We start from the raw sequence: 20,318 nt of genomic DNA on the forward strand, positions 1-20,318 counted from the left end.
ATTTTACACAGTGTCCTAACTTTTTTGGAAATGGGACTGTATACGCACACCAGTTTGTGTTTCATAAATAACCAAATCCGAATAGTATATTTGTGACTGGCAGTTAAAGGGAAGAAAGACAGTGTGTATGAATTAGTTGGAGGCTGAGGGGTATGAGACATGGGTAGTGACAAAACCATCAAGCGAAGCTAACTAACATCTATCTGGATGTGTACCTAGGCCTGTATTAGTATCAGCAACACCTATCGTATATCTGGATGTGTACCTTGGCCTGTATTAGTATCAGCAACACCTATCGTAAATCTGGATGTGTACCTTGGCCTGTATTAGTATCAGCAACACCTATCGTATATCTGGATGTGTACCTTGGTCTGTATTAGTATCAGCAACACCTATCGTATATCTGGATGTGTACCTTGGCCTGTATTAGTATCAGCAACACCTATCGTATATCTGGATGTGTACCTTGGTCTGTATTAGTATCAGCAACACCTATCTTATATCTGGAAGTGTACATTGGCCTGTATTAGTATCAGCAACACCTATCGTATATCTGGATGTGTACCTTGGCCTGTATTAGTATCAGCAACACCTATCGTATATCTGGATGTGTACCTTGGCCTGTATTACTATCAGCAACACCTATCGTATATCTGGATGTGTACCTTGGCCTGTATTAGTATCAGCAACAGCTATCGTATATCTGGATGTGTACCTTGGCCTGTATTAGTATCAGCAACACCTATCGTATATCTGGATGTGTACCTTGGCCTGTATTAGTATCAGCAACACCTATCGTATATCTGGATGTGTACCTTGGTCTGTATTAGTATCAGCAACACCTATCGTATATCTGGAAGTGTACCTTGGCCTGTATTAGTATCAGCAACACCTATCGTATATCTGGATGTGTACCTTGGCCTGTATTAGTATCAGCAACACCTATCGTATATCTGGATGTGTACCTTGGTCTGTATTAGTATCAGCAACACCTATCTTATATCTGGATGTGTACCTTGGCCTGTATTAGTATCAGCAACACCTATCGTATATCTGGATGTGTACCTTGGCCTGTATTAGTATCAGCAACACCTATCGTATATCTGGATGTGTACCTTGGCCTGTGTTAGTATCAGCAACACCTATCGTATATCTGGATGTGTACCTTGGCCTGTATTAGTATCAGCAACACCTATCGTATATCTGGATGTGTACCTTGGCCTGTATTAGTATCAGCAACACCCATCGTATATCTGGATGTGTACCTTGGCCTGTATTAGTATCAGCAACACCTATCTTATATCTGGATGTGTACCTTGGCCTGTATTAGTATCAGCAACACCTATCTTATATCTGGATGTGTACCTTGGCCTGTATTAGTATCAGCAACACCTATCGTATATCTGGATGTATACCTTGGCCTGTGTTAGTATCAGCAACACCTATCGTATATCTGGATGTGTACCTTGGCCTGTATTAGTATCAGCAACACCTATCGTATATCTGGATGTGTACCTTGGTCTGTATTAGTATCAGCAACACCTATCTTATATCTGGATGTGTACCTTGGCCTGTATTAGTATCAGCAACACCTATCATATATCTGGATGTGAATCTTAGTCTGTATTGTCATCTTCTGCCTGTAGATTACATTTCCTGTACATGATGTCTTGCTAACGTCTGACCTATGTTGCTATGAGCAAGATGGTGAGGAATATGAAAAGCTTCAGACACTCATTTTCAGTTTAATTTCCAAACCTCTCTTCATGTATTCTCACAGAGCTAACCAACTCTTCACTAACTAGCTAGTTACATAGAGGGCTAGCTTACCAAATGTGTATTTGATTTAGAAATTTGGATATTTTATATTTATTAATATAAATGCACTGTCTGCTGCACATGTGTAGGTGTAGTAAAGTTAGTTGATATGTGAGGCATTTGCTTTATTCTGTCCTGCTGAGTTTATTTTTCAATATTAAAGAAGTGAACCTTTGTCACGTCTTCGGGGGGGCGGATAAAGAAGGAGCAGGAGAATGGCGTGATAGAATGCAGTTTTTTAATACTAGAACGAGAACTCAGAATGCAGTCGATCCGAAGCGTACACTGCTCTTCTTTCATACAAAGACAATTACACACAAAGACAGGGGGAGCAGAGGGAACATATATACTGGGGGGAATGATGAGGATGAGGAACAGGTGGGCTAAACAGGACACAGGTGACAAGCATGATGAGATGGGCGATGGTGTCAGAAGGCCGGTGACGTCGAACGCCGGAGCCCGTCCGCTGCAGGGGGAGGTGAAGCAGCAGAGGGCGCAGTCGTCACAACCTTACTCTGGTTATCTATCGTATTCTTTATACAACAATTTCCTTTTTTTTTTTTACTGTATTACACTATACACAATGTGGTAACTTGCTACTAGAAGATTAATTTTATTTTGAGTGAGACCTGACCAACTATTAGATACAGTTGTGCTTAAAAGTTCATACCCTTGGAGAATGGGTACTATATATAGAATTTTTTAAGAAAACATAATTGAGCAGGCAAAACACATTTCTTTGTTTTCTTATGGGATTCATATTCAACTGTAGGTTGTAACAGAATGGTACAATAATAAAACAAAACATGGCAACAAAGAAAATAAAAGAATAGTCTGCATACCCTTAGTTCTTAATACTGTGTATTGCCCCCTTTAGCATCACTGACAGTGTGCAGTCTTTTGTAATAGTTGTCTATGAGGCCCCGAATTCTTGCAGGTGTTATAGCTGCCCGTTCGTCTTGGCAAAATGCCCCCTGGTCATGTGAAGTCTTTGGTTGTCTTGCATGAACCGCATGTTTGAGATCTCCCCAGAGGGGCTCAATGATATTAAGGTCAGGAGACTGTGATGGCCACTCCAGAACCTTCACCATTTTCTGCTGTAACCACTGGAGGGTCAACTTGGCCTTGTGTTTAGGGTCACTGTCATGCTGGAAAGTCCAATAGCGTCCCATGTGCATTTTTTGTACAGAAGAATGCAAATTGTCTGCAAGTATTTTCAGTAATTTCTGTTCACGATAGGCCTTCTTGACCCCTCTCCAAACATAACGCTTATGGTTGTGACCATAAAACTCTGGTCTTGTCACTCCTCATTACAGTCTGCCAGAAGCTGTGAGGCGTGTCAAGGTCGGGCATATTCTAAACAGGCTTTTTTGTGGCACTGGCACAGTAAAGGCTTCTTTCTGGTAACTCGAACATGCAGCTAATTGTTATGGACATTTTGAACTAAGGTGCATTTGAGAAATGTGTGTCTTTCCATTGGCTGATATGTAAATCTGTACTTTGATTGTGATACACATGTCTGTATAATATCAGAGGATTATTAGGTATTTGGGCCATGTCCTCCTGCCTAGAAGAAGGATGTATTCTTTGACGTCCTATACATGTATGAATGAGTTACTAGTTAAAGATGCCGAGAGGGGTCTGGTGTTTGAATAGGAGACATCCTTGACCGGCACGGGTGGATTAGAGGGGTACTTGTAAATCTGTATAACCCTTTAGTGTCTCTGTTGACTATCCAGACATTGTGTCACCTCAGGAGTTGAGAAGGATAAGGTGGGGGGACAGCCCGGCCTTTGGGTAAACTCTCATGTGACAAGACAGATGGCAGCATCTTACCACACCCCTTTTCTATGTAATAAATACGGATTGTTCATGTATGGAGTTAGAGACTCCTCGGATGATTATTTCTGTAAGCGTTTGACGCGTCTCTCTCATTTGCAAATGATTTAATAAACGTGAAATTGTGCCAAGAGACCTTTGTCTCTGTTTCTTACTCCTTTAAGAGTGTCGATACATGGAATTTCCATCACATAATTCTGGTTCAAGTACCGTATTTTCTGCACTATAAGGCGCACCAGATTATAAGGCGCACCTTCAATGAATGGCCTATTTTAGAACTGTTTTCATATACACGGCGCACCGGATTATAAGGCGCATAGAATAGAAGATACTGCAGTCAAAAGTTTGACTGGGGTTGCGTTATTATCCACTAGATGGAGCTGTGCTAAAGGTCAACAAAACAGTCAGATAAAGTCAAACTGCAAGCGGTAATGCTGCAAGCGGTGCGGCTTTGTAGTTTACCAGTCGTACTGAACATTTTATTATTATTACATTGTTTTTATTGGTTTTTCATACTGAAACATTTTGACAGAGCGCCTTGAGTGCCGTGTACAACCAGTATGGATCAACCAATTAACCAATTGATCCATATATAAGGCGCTCCGGATTATAAGGCGCACTGTTGTTTTTTGAGAAAATTAAAGGCTTTTAAGTGCGCCTTATAGTGCGGAAAATACGGTTTTGTCATATTGTGCTTCTTGAAACAACCAGATCGTCTTTTTCCAGAGCAGCCTGTAATTCTCCAGAGGTTACCTGTGGGTTTTTCTTAGTATCCTGAAGAATTCTTCTGGCAGTTTTGGTTGAAATCTTTATTGGTCTACTTGACCCTGGCTTGTCATCAAGAGATCCCCAGAATGTCCACTTTTAATAAGTGATTGAACAGGACTGACTGGCATTTGCAAGGCTTTTGATATCTTTTTATGTCCTTTTCCATCTTTATAAAATTCCATTACCTTGTTACGCAGGTCTTTGGACAGTTCTTTTCTGCTCCCCATGGCTCAGTATCTCACCTGCTCAGTGCATCCACGTGAGAGCTAACAAACTCATTGACTATTGTGAGGGAATTTTCTGTAAACTGCTTATATAATCACACGCTTTATGAATATATCAATATGCATGCATAATCACAGGCTTTATGAAATATATTAATTTGCAATCCAGACACACAGAAAAAGACTTCTTGAATGATGCACCCACGCACACACACAGACAATGAGTTCTCAGATATATATGGCCTTTATGGTGGGCGTATCTTGTCTTGACACCTGTCCTGGGTGTATAAGCAGTAGTGCATCACAGCAGAGCAGCATCCCGTGTCCAGACATTTATGACCTTGAAATGTATAGCTTTTGGGTTCACTGGAAGTGTGACCCGAATATGAACCATGAGTTTCTCATGAGATACTGATCCAAACTAAGGACACTCAGGTAGAGATAGGGGACAAAAGGTAAACCCCGCCCTAGGGGGACTTCCAAAAAGGATGGTCAGATTGCATGATGTGTGAAGGTTTTGTAAAAAAGCTATGGTCCTGGACTTAGAACTTTGGGTGTATCTGCAGAAGGGCCTGGTTTTGATGTCTGTCATTGTTTTATGATTTTCATTCAAGTCTATTGGATTCACAAGTTCCTGAGTTGAAGTGCATTTGTTTTAGTCGTTGTCGACACTATTCATACACAGACACTAATTGCAATTTAAAACGCCACAAGTGTGGGAAATTAACCTTTAATTGCCACTTTAACATGTGTGTGTCACCTTGTGTGTCTGTAACAAGGCCAAACATAAACTTTTGATCAGGGCCATTTGGGTGATTTCTGTTATCATTATGATTTAAAAAAGAGACAAACATCTATGTGATAATAAATGGCTTCATATGATCACTGTCCTTAACTAGACCTTAAATAAAAGATGGGACTGTATTTTCAAAATCAATGCCAATATTTCACAATTCCTGCCAGGCTATGCACACGTATGAGCACAACTGTATGTATTATGTCCCCTTTTTAATGTTACCACCTTCATCTGTCTATATGAGCATCCATGAATGCTGTTGACTTTGCTCTGTGTTGTAAAGTTAATTTAGGTGTTTTTACAGATAATTCCATTAGTCAGGAGTTACAATTAGTCAGCCTATGAATTCAAATACAATAACATATATTGATGTAAATAGTTTCATGGAGGGATATGAATATTTTTTTTTACATTTTATTTTGGAATACTAAGAGTTCTTGGTTTGATTGTTGGGTGTTTTCTTTGGAATGAACCCTGAATAAAATATATCCCCACATGGCTATGATGAGGTTGGTGTCATGCTCTACTAACCAACAAATGCTTTTTGTCGTCTGTGATCGATCTACACTGCGTGCACAGTTATTAGACTAATCGTGTTCCTCAAGATTTATTTCATTGCTAAACAAACACAATGCTCTCAGTCAATCCAAAATATAATTGAACCTCAAACCTGAATGTTTAAAACAAAAGAAAAGTGAGCTTTGATCTTTCTCTGGGGAATATACATTGAACAAAATTATAAACACTTTTGTTTTTGCCCCCATTTATCATGAGCTGAACTCAAAGATCTGAGACTTTTTCTATGTACACAAAAGGCCTATTTCTCTCAAATATTGTTCACAAATCTGTCTAAATCTGCGTTAGTGAGCACTTCTCCTTTGCCAAGATAATCCATCCACCTCACAGGTGTGGCATATCAAGATGCTGATTAGACAGCATGATTATTGCACAGGTGTGCTTTAGGCTGGCCACAATAAAAGGCCCATCTAAAATGTGCAGTTTTACTGTATTAGGGGAGTGCGGGGGGTCCGAAAATCAGTCAGTATCTGGTGTGACCACCATTTGCCTCCCGCAGTGTAACACATCTGCTTTGCATAGAGTTGATCAGGTTGTTGATTGTGGCCTGTGGAATGTTGATCCACTCCTCTTCAATGACTGTGCGAAGTTGCTGGATATTGGCAGGACCTGGAACACGCTGTTGTATATGCCGAAACCTATTTGCCCAATCTATACTGTACATTAAAAATCTTATTCAGTGGTGGTCTTCTTTCAGCCTTCTTGACCTTGGCCATGTCTCTGAGCACTTGACATCTTGTACTTCTGGACACTCCTGGTAGGTTGCAATCCTGGAATATGGTGGTGCTGGAGGATAATGGGTTCCAGGTAGCTTCACGTTTAATTCTTCTCAAGTCTTTTGCAGTTAATTTGCGTCTCTTGTCCTCTCCATGCTTTTGACTATTTGCAACAAAATGTTTGAGTGTCCGGTGGTCAATACGACTCAATAGTTTAGCTATTTCAAGAGTGTTGCATCCGTCTGAAAGGCTTTTTACAATGTATGACTTTTCAGTGTCAGTTAAATCTTTTTTTAACCCATTTTACCTGAGGTCATGAAGCTGCCTAGTAATTATGCACACCTTGATATAAGGTGTTATTCACTGTTGCCACACCCTCCCTCATTACACAAATACATATCACTTGAAAATGATTCAGTACAATGAGCATTCAAGTTTATATGGTTTGGAGTCGGAAAATGTGCATAGAAATAATAATACGATCAGAATACACACTTGCCTACTAATTGTTGTGATGGTAATTCCATCGATAGGAACTCTTAACTGTAAAAAATGTATTAAGTTAGAGACTCCTCAGACGATTATGTTTGTAAGCGTTTGACGCATCTCTCTTATTTGCAAATAATTAATAAACTGTTATATTGTGCCAAGAGAATTTTGTCTCTGTTTCTTACTCCTTTAAGAGTGTCGATCGATGGAATTACCATCCCACACGTCTATAAACCCAGTCTCAAATAGGACTTATATTGTTCTGGTCTCGGTCTTGACTCGGACTCGACCCTTTTCCTGCTGTTCTGGTCTCGGTCTCGCCTTCCTTTGGTCTTGGTCTTGACTCTGATTAATGACTCTAGTTTACAGGTTACATCATCAGTGGTGTTTAATCAGGAACATTTACAATCACATGATATATTTACTCACTACTAGAGAGGTCCACCCGAAAACACCATGTATTAGTTTTAACCATCTATTGGAACATGAACAACAATAATTGTACAGGTCTTGGCATTAGGTTCTGGTCCTCTGGAGTAACTCACTGCCGTGCCATCACATGATCATATATACTATACTACTGATAACAATATCAACACCATAATATCATTAATAGTAATCCCCAAAGACACTGAGTAAGGTACTCTGTACAGATCCCCCATTAAAATAACACAGAACAAAACAGGTTGAGGCAGGGGTGGAGTCACACCCTCATGTTAATAAGACCATCAACACATCAGACTGAGGGAGTAACCTGATGATTAAATAGTCAGTATGAAGTCTGATATTGTGATTGGACGGTTCCCCAACATGAGCTGATATGTCGCTGACCAATGAGGTGTGTTCGGAGGTGTTCATATTGGGTTTCGCTCATTTACTCTGTGTTTTACTATGGTGTATCCTATTGAACATGACCATGATTATAGTGAAACATCATGCTGTGTTTGACACAGGGACCATCTGACACAGAGACACTGAGGAGTACTGAACCCTAAACCCTGGATAGAGGGGCTCAGTGAATGTGGTGTTGAATGTGTACAGGTGGGTCAGTGTGTCAGAGGAGACCCTGTAGAAGGACAGAGTACCGGCTGGCCAGTCCAGATACACTCCTACTCTGTGGGGATCTGAGGAGGTGACAGGTATGAAAGTTTTCTTATTATTGTGACAAGCAGAGTAACGGTCATCATCACAGGTCAAACTCCAGGACTTGTCATTGTGTCCAAGACAACAGTCACCACCTCCTCCTTTCCTGTTGATTCCTTTATATGTCATTCCTATCCTAACCCATGTCCCACTCCACTCTGCCTCCCAGTAACAGCGTCCAGACAGACCCTCTCTACACAACACCTGTAGCCAGACATCAAATCTCTCTGGGTGATCAGGATACGGCTGCTCCTCTCTCCTCCATGTCACCTTTCTGTTCTCCTCAGACAGAGAGAGGTTTCTGTGTGCTGTGTTTGGGTCCAGTGTGAGATCACAGATGTCTGATGAACGAAACCAAGAAACAATATTACACATAATGATTCATATTTTACACACACATGCATGTTTTATTTCTGTATTTCATATATTAAGACACTCAGACAAAACATGCAGAAACACACACGCATAATGAAACATGCACACACTTACACACAGAGACATGTACACACAAACATACATACATGTGTACACACACCAGCTGTAAAATGTTCTGTATAATAAATCCCTTACATTTCTTCAGTCCTGATTTCAACGTCCACTCTCCACCATGATCCAAACTGTGGAAGAAACAGAGTGTGTCATCATTCAATGACACGCAACCTGTCTTACACTCTTACACACACAAACACTCATTAAACACAAATTCACACAACCCCTCCTCGCACACACACAAAACATCCCTTCCCCATCATACACACACCACTAAGGTTAGATGATTAATCAAATTATGATCTAAATTGTGATGCAGAAATGGGCAATATTTTAATCCCAAACGTCTGTGATTTCTAAGATGTTTTGAATGAGACCAGAGTGGACAGGTGTCGTCCATCAGTCATCATGTTTTAATGTGGAGGTCCATTGACATTGTAATACACCAGAGTGAACAGGTGTCGTCCATCAGTCATCATGTTTTAATGTGGAGGTCCATTGACATTGTAATACACCAGAGTGAACAGGTGTCGTCCATCAGTCATCATGTTTTAATGTGGAGGTCCATTGACATTGTAATACACCAGAGTGGACAGAGTCTTTTCAGTCAGTCGACTCTTCTGGCTTCATTCACCTGAAAGAGCCGGATCATTTGGCTCCTAACAACACTTTATTTAAAAAACGCCTATCAAAATAATCCCAGAACAAAGTAACAACAGCCTCCAATGAAAAGGCTAAAAAGTAGACTAGAAGTTTGTTAGACGTGAAACGAACAATAAAATAGGTTACATCTTACCTTTCCTAATGATTGGATTGGCAGTTTTTCTACTGACGTTACTCTACTGGAAAAATACATGTGAAACTCAAAGATGTGCTACCTCATCTGAAAATAGTTGTTGTTTTAGATCAAAAAATTAAGGAGGCAAATGAAGGGTTCCATTTAACAATGCAAATTTGTTTCCAACATTCCCCTAAAAAGAACCGTTCAAAAATAGTTTGTCACTAGTCAGGGCTTGTTGTTATTCATAGAAAACTAAAACTCTGTGAAGTATTTTATCCCTTAAATGTATGTAACAACACACATAAGATTTGATCCCCTGCTGATTTTGTATGTTTGCCCACTAACAAATAAATTATCAGTCTATATTTTTAATGGTAGGTTTATTTAAACCGTGAGAGACAAAATAACAACAACAAAATCCAGAAAAACCTATGTCAAATTTTTTTTAAACTGATTTTGGTCCATTCAGTGTCTCATTAATCTATAGTAGCTTAAACAAATCACCCTATCAAACAAGGCTAATGGGACATATCATAATGTTTCACTTACAGTACTGATATTGCCTACAATTAGGCATATTAATAAAAAATTTAAGCACAGTGTTGTGCACATTATGGAAGCGTGAAATGTCCAAAATGTAATAAGCCAGTGGAAAGTGCGTATTGCACATGCGCTATTTTTCATGCAGTTTAATTCAAATGGATGGAAATATCAGTTTGTAAGAAATGAGGGGAGCATGAGGGGAGAACCGAAGATTTATTTTTATAGTTAACAAATTAGGGTATACCCTATTTATAAATACATATCCAGGGACCACAACACCAAAAGTATTTTCATTTTGTTCTATTTCTATTCAGTCAGTTATCGTCTCGTCCACTGCCAATGAAAAATTGGTTTTTAACAAATATTTTCGTCTCTATTTTTGTTGATGAAATTAACTATCCTACCCACACATTCTCCATTGCTCTCTAATACACAATCCTATTACCGTTTCCAAGAACCTAGCTAAGCAAAACTCTTAATAATTATCTTATCTACCTCTCAAATTACCTACACGTTTGTATGGCTCTCAAATAATAGCTAACCAACACTAAATTATTCTCTTGTATGACTCTCAATTTATTGTTCCATGACTACTATCGAAATAACTAGCTCTATATCACTCTTGACTAATCTGCTCTTTCAAATACATCTCTATAATTTCGACTCCTACTCCTACTGACAACCCTCGAAGTGACCGGATTTCATTAACCTTTTATGCACGCAGTTTCAAAACAACCATTCCAAAAACAACACCTGTTGGGCTCGAAACCTGTTGGTGATTTTATGGCACAGGCAGAGGCCTGTCCCTCTTACTGCTAAAAGGAGCCAAGGCCCTGCTCAGCCGACATTCCATTCATCACTGTCCCTGAACATAGATACTGGCATCATAAGTTGGAGACAAAGAAAGTCTTTTAGCATATGTAATTAATCAAGCATACAGGGTACAAGGCCCTTCTAATAGAATTATGAATAAATAAGGATATAATAATAAAATACATTTCTAGGCATGGGAAATTGTAATGCCTTTTCGCATCCCGTGTTCTTCTTGCATTTCCAACTAGCATTTTTCAACTCTGCATCTGTTCTAATGTTTTGTATTAATAAGGCAAGAGTGTCATATACTCACCTAAAGAATTATTAGGAACACCATTCTAATATTGTGTTTGACCCCCATTCACCTTCAGAACTGCCTTAATTCTACTTGGCATTGATTCAACAAGGTGCTGAAAGCATTCTTTAGAAATGTTGGCCCATATTGATAGGATAGCATCTTGCAGTTGATGGAGATTTGTGGGATGCACATCCAGGGCACGAAGCTCCCGTTCCACCACATCCCAAAGATGCTCTATTGGGTTGAGATCTGGTGACTGTGGGGGCCATTTCAGTACAGTGAAATGTTCAAGAAACTAATTTGAAATGATTCGAGCTTTGCGATATGGTGCATTATCCTGCTGGAAGTAGCCATCAGAGGATGGGTACATGGTGGTCATAAATGGTCAGAAACAATGCTCAGGTAGGCTGTGGCATTTAAACGATGCCCAATTGGCACTAAGGGGCCTAAAGTGTGCCAAGAAAACACCCCCCACACCATTACACCACCACCACCAGCCTGCACAGTGGTAACAAGGCATGATGGATCCATGTTCTCATTCAGTTTACGCCAAATTCTGACTCTACCATCTGAATGTCTCAACAGAAATCGAGACTCATCAGACCAGGCAACATTCTTCCAGTCTTCAAATGTCCAAATTGTAGCCTCTTTTTCCTATTTGTAGTGGAGCTGAGTGGTACCCGGTGGGGTCTTCTGCTGTTGTAGCCCATCTGCCTTAAGGTTGTGTGTGCTGTGTCCTCACAAATGCTTTGCTGTATACCTTGGTTGTAACGAGTGGTTATTTCAGTCAAAGTTGCTCTTCTATCAGCTTGAATCAGTCGGCCCATTCTGACCTCTAGCATCAACAAGGCATTTTCGCCCACAGGACTGCCGCATACTGGATGTTTTTCCCTTTTCACACCATTCTTTGTAAAACCTAGAAATGGTTGTGCATGAAAATCCCAGTAACTGAGCAGATTGTGAAATACTCAGACCGGCCCGTCTGGCACCAACAAGCATGCCACGCTCAAAATTGCTTAAATCACCTTTCTTTCCCATTCTGACATTTAGTTTGGAGTTCAGGAGATTGTCTTGACCAGGACCACACTCCTAAATGCATTGAAGCAACTGCCATGTGAATGGTTGATTAGATAATTGCATTAATGAGAAATTGAACAGGTGTTCCTAATAATCCTTTAGGTGAGTGTAAATTTACACTCAAACATATCACTGATTTTCATTCTTTTGAAGTTTTACTCATGACAGTTAACCAGGCTGATAAATCATTTTACATAGCTACTATTTACAGGTCCCCTGGGCCATGCACAATTTTCCTCAATGAGTTTCCAGAATTCTTGTCTAATTTTGTAGTCATTGCAGATAGTATTCAAATTTATGGCGATTTCAATTTTCATATGGAAAAATCCAATGATCCTCTTCAAAAAGCCTTTGAAGCCATAAATGACTCAGTGGGTTTAATCCTACATGTTTCAGGTCCAACACACTGCCACAATCACACCTTAGATTTAGTCCTGTCACGAGAAATAGATATTGTAGATCTAATAATTTCCCCCCCCAAATCCTGGATTATCGGATCACTGTCTTATTACATTTACCGTTAAAACAAGAAATCCACTTGCTCGGCAAACAATGAGTTTCAAAAGCTGTACTATAAATTCTCTGACTAAAAATAGATTATTTTGATATTCTTACATGTTCACTCATCAATGACAGAGTAAATCTCTCTGTTTAGATTATCTCTCTGTAGGTTGCGCTCTGATAACCCCAGGAATGCTTACATTGACCATTTGGAATGGGGGTTACTGTCTTGGAAACCTGATCTTTGCTAGGTAGACACACCCTTCAATGTATACATCCGCTTGTAACCAGCATTACAGTGAGAAGAGATTTAGTGAGATGAGATTGAGGTTGTGTAAGGCAGACCAGGTCCGTAACCTCATGAACAAGACTATCTAATGCTGCAATAAATATATGAATTACTCTCTCCCTTGACAAACGGGTATACGATAATTATTAAAACCACTATACGAAATGGCTGATTTCTAACACTGGTACACAGACAGTACTAGAGCACTCAAGCAAGCCTCCAGAAAATTGGAGCGAAAGTGGCGCTCCACCAAGTTGGAAGTATTCAGACTAGCCTGGATAGACAGTACACCACTATACCGAAAATCACTCACATTTGCTCGATCAGTTTATTTCTTCAAACTGATTGAGGCAAACAAAAACAATCCAAAATTATACAGTTGCAAAGTTAACAAAAAAGCAATGCTCAACAAGTGTAGTAGATCTTCACTTTAGCTGTAATGAATACATGAACAACTTTGATGAAAAGATCATTACCATTAGAAAACAAATAACTGACTCCTCCTTAAATAGTTACAGTCCCAAAAATTATCCTGAGAATGTCTTGAACCTCCTTGACCAGGTGTCAATGGGGACACTTTAATTGTTTGATACTGTATCGCTCAACACATTCACTAAATTTGTAATGAGTTCTAAACCCACAAATTGTCAGCTAGACCCGATTCCAACAAAATTACTTAAGGAGCTATTTCCTGTGCTAGGTCAGCCAATGTTGAACATAATAAATTGCTCCCTTTCCTCCGGATGTGTACCAAACTCAAAAAAAAAAGCGGAAATTAAGCCTCTTCTAAATAAATTGAATATGGATCCTGACATATTAAACAATTATAGGCCAATATCAAACCTCCCGTTCCTTAGAAAAAATTGTTTCCCAACAACTGAATGCCTTCCAGAAGACAAATAACATTGATGAAATGCTCCAGTCCGGTTTCAGACCCCATCATAGTACTGAGACTGTACTCGTGAAGGTAACAAATGACCTTCTAATGGCCTCAGACAAAGGTTCTGCATCCGTCCTGTTGCTTATTGATCTTAGTGCTGCTTTTGACACTATTGATCACTCCCTTCTCTTAGAGAGACTGGAAACCCATATTGGGTTACGTGGACATGTTCTAGCATAGTTTAAATCTTATTTATCTGAAAGATATCAGTTTGTTAGTGTGGATGGCATATCCTCTGACAAGTCAAAGGTATGTTTTGGTGTTCCTCAAGGCTTGGTTCTGGGCCCATTATTGTTCTCACCATATATGCTGCCTCTGGGTGATGTAATCCGGAATCACAATGTCAACTTTCACTGTAATGCTAATGATACACAATTATATATTTCAATGAAGCGTGGAGAAGCCCCAACATTTGCTACTTTGGAATATTAGGAAGTGGATGACAGAAAATGTATTGCTTTTAAACTCTCGTTTTAGGACCCAAGGACCCAAGAAAGAAGGTTCACAGTGAGATCTGCCAACAAAGATAGCATCCCAAAAAACTGTCAGAAACCTAGGCGTTACCCTTGACATCTCCTTTGATGAACATATAAAATATGTCTCAAGAATTGCTTATCTTCATCTTCGAAATATTTCAAAAATCTGAAACTTCTTATCAAAAACTCATCTCTCATCTCATCTCCATCCGCTTATCCGGTATCCGGTCGTGGGGGCAGCAGCTCCAGCAGGGGACCCCAAACTTCCCTTTCCCGATCCACATTTGCCAGCTCTGACTGGGGGATCCCGAGGCGTTCCCAGGCCAGTGTCGAAATATAATCTCTCCACCTAGTCCTGGGCCTACCAGTTTTTTTTTTCAAAAACTGATGCAGAAAAACGAATCTATGCTTTTGTTACTTCTAGACTAGATTACTTTCTGGTTACCCTGACTAATCAATAAATAAACTTCAATTAGTGCTGCACACGGCTGCTAGAATCCTAACTAGAATTCTTTTTTTTAACACATTACTCCTGTACTAGCCTCTTAACACTGGCTGCCTGTTAGGGTTAGGACTGATTTAGAGGTTTTATTGTTAACCTATAAATCAATACATGGGCTTGCTCCTACTTACCTCACTGAAATGATCCGGCCATACATACCTACATGTAACCTACGATCGCAAGATGCAGGACTTTTAATTGTACCTAGAATCTCTAAACAGACAGCCGGAGGCAGGGCCTTTTCTCATAGAGCTCCACTATTGTGGAACGATTTGCCAGTTAAGGTTAGAAATGTAAACTCAGTGCAAACATTCAAGTGTCTATTAAAGACTCATCTCTACAGCACAGTTTATGATTAGGTGTAGCCTGGCCCAAGGGCTTGAAGGTGACCAGAAAGGCTTGATACTGACACCCTTGCTGTCTTGCCAGGTGGGCTCTCATCGCCATTGGAATGCCCTCCCTCTAATGCTTCTCGGGGGCGGGGTCACTGGCTTGTTGTCTCTCTGTTGTGCACTTGTGCAATTGGGCTGTACGCTGCTGGCAATACTCGGCCCTCATTCAGGGTGGTTGCGGTTGGTAGGTGTCCCTTTGGTTGAAGCTTGACAATGTGGGTGGATTGATTTCCTGCCTGTTGGGCCCTGTCTGGGGCCTCCCCCAGATAGGGCCACAGTGTCGCCGGACCCTCCTTTCTCAGTCCCAAGGTCTTACGCTGCTATATTATTGTGCTGGGGGAGTAGGGTCAGTTCTCCTTCTCCACTAAGTTCTCCTTTTCCAGTAATTATCCTTGTTAATATGAGGAATGCATTTTCTGAACTTAGGAAGGCATGAGGTCCTGGCCCACATCTGCATCACACTGCCTCACATCTGCATCACACTGAGTACCTGGCTTGGGGGACCCGTTGCTGTCCCTGTCCAGAGTCCTCCTGGCTGTGTTGTAGATCGAGATGAAGCCTGAGGATTTCAGCTGTCACTGTGCTGACACCTCCCCCTCCCTTGTGTTGTCCCTGTCCTCGTCCATCATGTCATGCTTCCGACCTGGACTAGGTTTAAATAGACTCTAGACTCAACCTATTTATTAATTATTATAATTGTAATCTTAATATGTTCACCTGGCACAGCCAACACTGATAATCTTGTTATCAATCTGTAAATATAAAGGCAACAGAAAAATTATCAAAACTGTTTTAATTTAGATCAACTTTTTTAGATAAAATATGTGCGTGAGTGGATGTGAATGTAATTGAACGCAATTGTCAACTGAGTACAAACAAAGAAATACTTAGTGTTCAAAAATGACATTCACAAATCTGAAACCCTGCATTGTAGGCTACTGGTAGGTTACAGTCTTTGATGGATCGGTGCTAGTGCCTCTACCTCATCAAGAAGAACATTGATTTCTTCAGCTCTGAATGCTTGTTTTCTCTTGTATTAAATATTTTCCACTATGCTTTATATTCCCAGTTAACTAATCATGTGTTGATTGCTAAGTAACATACACTGATCAGCCATAACATTATGACCACAGACAGGTAAAGTGAATAACACTGATAATCTATATAAATATATACACCCATCAGCCAACACATTATGACCACTGACAGGTGAAGTGAATAACAATGATATTAGCATGGTACCTGTCATGATGTCGCTATCAAGGTACCTGTCAGTGGGTGGGATATATTAGGTAGGAAGTGAACATTCTGTGTTCAAAGTTGATGTGTTAGAAGCAGGAAAAATGGGCAAGCGTAAGGATCTGAGCGACTTTGGGGCAGAGCATCTCCAAAACTGCAGCCCTTGTGGGGTGTTCCCAGTCTGCAGTGGTCAGTACCTATTACAATTGGTCCAAGGAAGGAAAAGCAGTGAACCAATAGGGTCATGGGTGGCCAAGGCTCATTGATGCATGTGGGGAGCGAAGGCTGGCCTGTGTGGTCCAATCCAACAGATGAGTTACTGTAGCTCAAATTGCTGAAACAGTTAATGCTGCTTCTGACTGAAAGGTGTCAGAACATACAGTGCATTGTAGTTTGTTGGGTATAGGCTCTGTGCACAAGCGTATGGACGAAGTTCCGCTTTAGCCAGATGTCGGCATATCAGTTTCCGGTTTACTTAACGCGATCACCCGCATCGCCCAAAATTTCAGTTTTTAGTAGATGTCTCCAAGACCTGCCTAAAATAAGCATTAGTGATGTCCATCGAATTGTTGATGCCTGGTCCCCTGCTCCAACAAGCAAGTGGAACAAGGGATTCAAACTCTACGTATTGAGTTATCTGCACAACTATGAGGGTAAGTAGTTTACTGTGGTGTGCCGGCCGGCTATCGGCTAAGCTAGTTAGCGACGTGTTCCTTTTTAGTGTAGTATTAGGCAGGACAATAGAACGCATAAAAATTCACCCTAGCCTCAAAAACGGCAAAAGAACGCTGGCTGAGCTGGAACGCTAGCGCGTCCCCATAGCAAGTGAATTGAAACAAACCTTCATTCAGCCTCTTCTAACCTGAATTAAGCTTAAAAATTCCATTGCCTCAAAAAAGCACCAAAACAGGTCTCTTTTATTTTACTACTGTAACCTCATTTCACAACGAAACTGAAAAATAACAACTGGCATAGGAAGTAAACTTCTGGTCCTATATGGTATTAATTGCGCTTAAACCTGCATTACGTGGAAGTATATAAACAAATCGCCTTTTCTGACTATTTCTAGTCTAGCGTTTGAAGTCATTGAATGGCCCTAGCCATATTTTATTAAAAAGAGGACATTCTCCTGATTAAAATGATGCCCCACTTGTACCTTGAAAATTAAATGAGTCACGTATATTATATTTCTTTTTTTCGTACAACAGCATCACTCATCTTGTTGTGAGTTTAGGTGTTTACTAATGCGGATGAGTATTAGTAAGTAAACCGGAAACTGCAATGCCGACTTCTAGACAAAAGCGGAAGTTTGTGACTACGCTGGTGCACAGAGCCTATTGGGCTGTGTAGCCACAGACCAATTAGGGTGCCCATGCTGACCCCTGTGACTACTGCTGAAAGTGCCTAAAATGGGCATGTGAGCATTAGAACTGGACCAGGGAACAATGGAAGAAGGTGCCCTGGTCTGATGAATTATGGTTTCTTTTACATCACGTGGATGGCCGGATGCCTGTGCATCGCCTACCTGGGGAACACATGGCACCAAGATGCACTATGGGAAGAAGGCAAGCCGGAGGAGGCAGTGTGATGCTTTGGGCAATGTTCTGCTGGGAAACCTTGGGTCCTGCCATTCATGTGGATGTTACTTTGACACGTACCAACTACCTAAGCATTGTTGCAGACCATGTGCACCCTTTCATGGCAACGGTATTCCCTGATGGCATTGGCCTCTTTCAGCAGGATAATGCGCCCTGCCACAAGGCAAAAATGGTTCAGGAATGGTTTGAGGAACACAACAATGGGTTCAATGTTTGACTTGGCCTCCAAATTCCCCAGATCTCATTCCAAATTAAGCATCTGTGGGATGTGCTGGACAAACAAGTCTGATCCATGGAGGCCCCACCTCACAACTTACAGGACTTAAAGGATCTGCTGCTAACTTCATGGTGCCAGATAACACAGCACACCTTCAGAGGTCTAGTGGAGTCCATGCCTCGACGGGTTAAGGCTGTTTTGGTGACAAAAGGGGGACCTACACAATATTAGGCAGGGGGTAATAAAGTTATGGCTGATCAATGTACATAGTCACTCTAAATATGCTACACAGATACACTGAAATGTTGATGTGATCAGACCAGCTGATGTCTGAACATATTAACATTTTCATATTCATATAATAATATAATATTCATATTTAAATAATTATAATGAATAAATAATGTTTTTCTCAAATTCACAATTCTCCATCCCTTGATATCACGAGTGTACCTTGACCTTGAAACTGTGTTCATGCTACACAAAATTAGTACAGGTAGGGAGGTCTGTATTTGACACTTTACATAATGCAAAACAACATGACAACTACCACATTATTGATTACTGATAGAGAAAACATCTACAGGACATACTTGAGTTTCTCAGGTCTCCAGTGTAGATCCTCCAGTCCAGCAGAGAGCAGTCTGAATCCTGAGTCTCCTGGGTGATTGTAGCTCAGATCCAGCTCTTTCAGATGTGAGGGGTTTGACTTCAGAGCTGAGACCAGAGAAGCACAGCCTTCCTCTGAGACCAGACAGCCTGACAGTCTGCACAGAGTTGATCACAAGTTAACAAACAACTTACATTAACAAATATGTGTACTTCCGAGTATTAATGGACAACTTAGGCTTTCTGAAGATTGTGTAAAAAAGGTTCATTGCTTAAGTTATTAAACAGTTCACAGTAGTGACATCTGCTGGTCAGAAATTAATCATTTGATGTTACGAGTACAGTCAGAATGGGGAGTTCGCCTCCAAGGAAACCATTCAGTACAAGGTATTAACTCTGCAGGGAGCCCAAACTTTTGCAGACGCCATTTTTTTGTATAAATTATGGAAATGAAATCAAACTTTTTTTGACGTATTATAAGAATGTCTAATCTGTCATTTGATGCCTTTTGGAGATTTTTCCATCTTTTCTTGGCTTCTTTATGTACATTAATACAGATTTTTACCTGGGGTGCCCAAACTTTCGAGCCCCACTGTATATACACACAGTTTTTAAACTACCATTTCCAACACCAGTCAGATGTTTCTATGATGTCAGACCACACATTAGAACTCAAGACTTTTAATGGATTTCTAGCATGTGTATGAACCCTCTAAGAATATAAAAAAAGGACAAAATGGATTGTAACATTTGTGTTTACATGATCTTCCACCATTTGCACCAGTGTCACAAACCTGAGGGAGGGGAATTATTGTCAAGGGTGCAGGAACAAATTAGACCCTCCAGTGATTGTCCAACAATTTCACAATAAAGGCCTAATTATATATGTAATTTGCACTTGTTTAAGTCTAGTTTCAATACTTATTTATCAAACAAAATAGCTCTTAAATAAAATGTTCACTTGTTAATGAGGGTAATTTCTTCTAAAACAATAACAGAAATTGGTACATTTTAATTTCATGCCCATTTTATTAATTAGAAGTGGACCATGTATTGCATCATGCAAGTCACAAGTGTACCAATGTTGATCTGCTTATTAACCACCTGTCCACTCTGTGGAAGTCACCCTCTGAGTTGTCAGCCACATGTCACCCTGATGGGCACTCAGAGAAAGTGTGTAGGGCA

At 40.3% G+C, this 20,318-nt stretch overlaps 2 protein-coding genes across 3 annotated transcripts in view; one reads left to right on the top strand and one right to left on the bottom strand.

Annotated features, from left to right (window-relative positions):
- The window catches only part of LOC109615482 (zinc finger protein 501-like), a 1,152,720-nt gene that overhangs the window by 913,769 nt on the left and 218,633 nt on the right, over positions 1-20,318 (top strand). The gene's annotated exons all lie outside the window — the stretch shown is intronic.
- The window catches only part of LOC109615477 (NLR family CARD domain-containing protein 3-like), a 35,963-nt gene continuing 23,804 nt past the window's right edge, over positions 8,160-20,318 (bottom strand). Inside the window, 3 exon segments of the mRNA XM_034295557.1 lie at positions 8,160-8,710; positions 8,940-8,986; positions 19,118-19,291. Of these exon segments, the coding sequence (XP_034151448.1) occupies positions 8,160-8,710; positions 8,940-8,986; positions 19,118-19,291 (772 nt within the window).

The sequence above is a fragment of the Esox lucius genome, chromosome 11, assembly GCF_011004845.1.
Source record: "Esox lucius isolate fEsoLuc1 chromosome 11, fEsoLuc1.pri, whole genome shotgun sequence".
Taxonomy (NCBI): domain Eukaryota; kingdom Metazoa; phylum Chordata; class Actinopteri; order Esociformes; family Esocidae; genus Esox; species Esox lucius.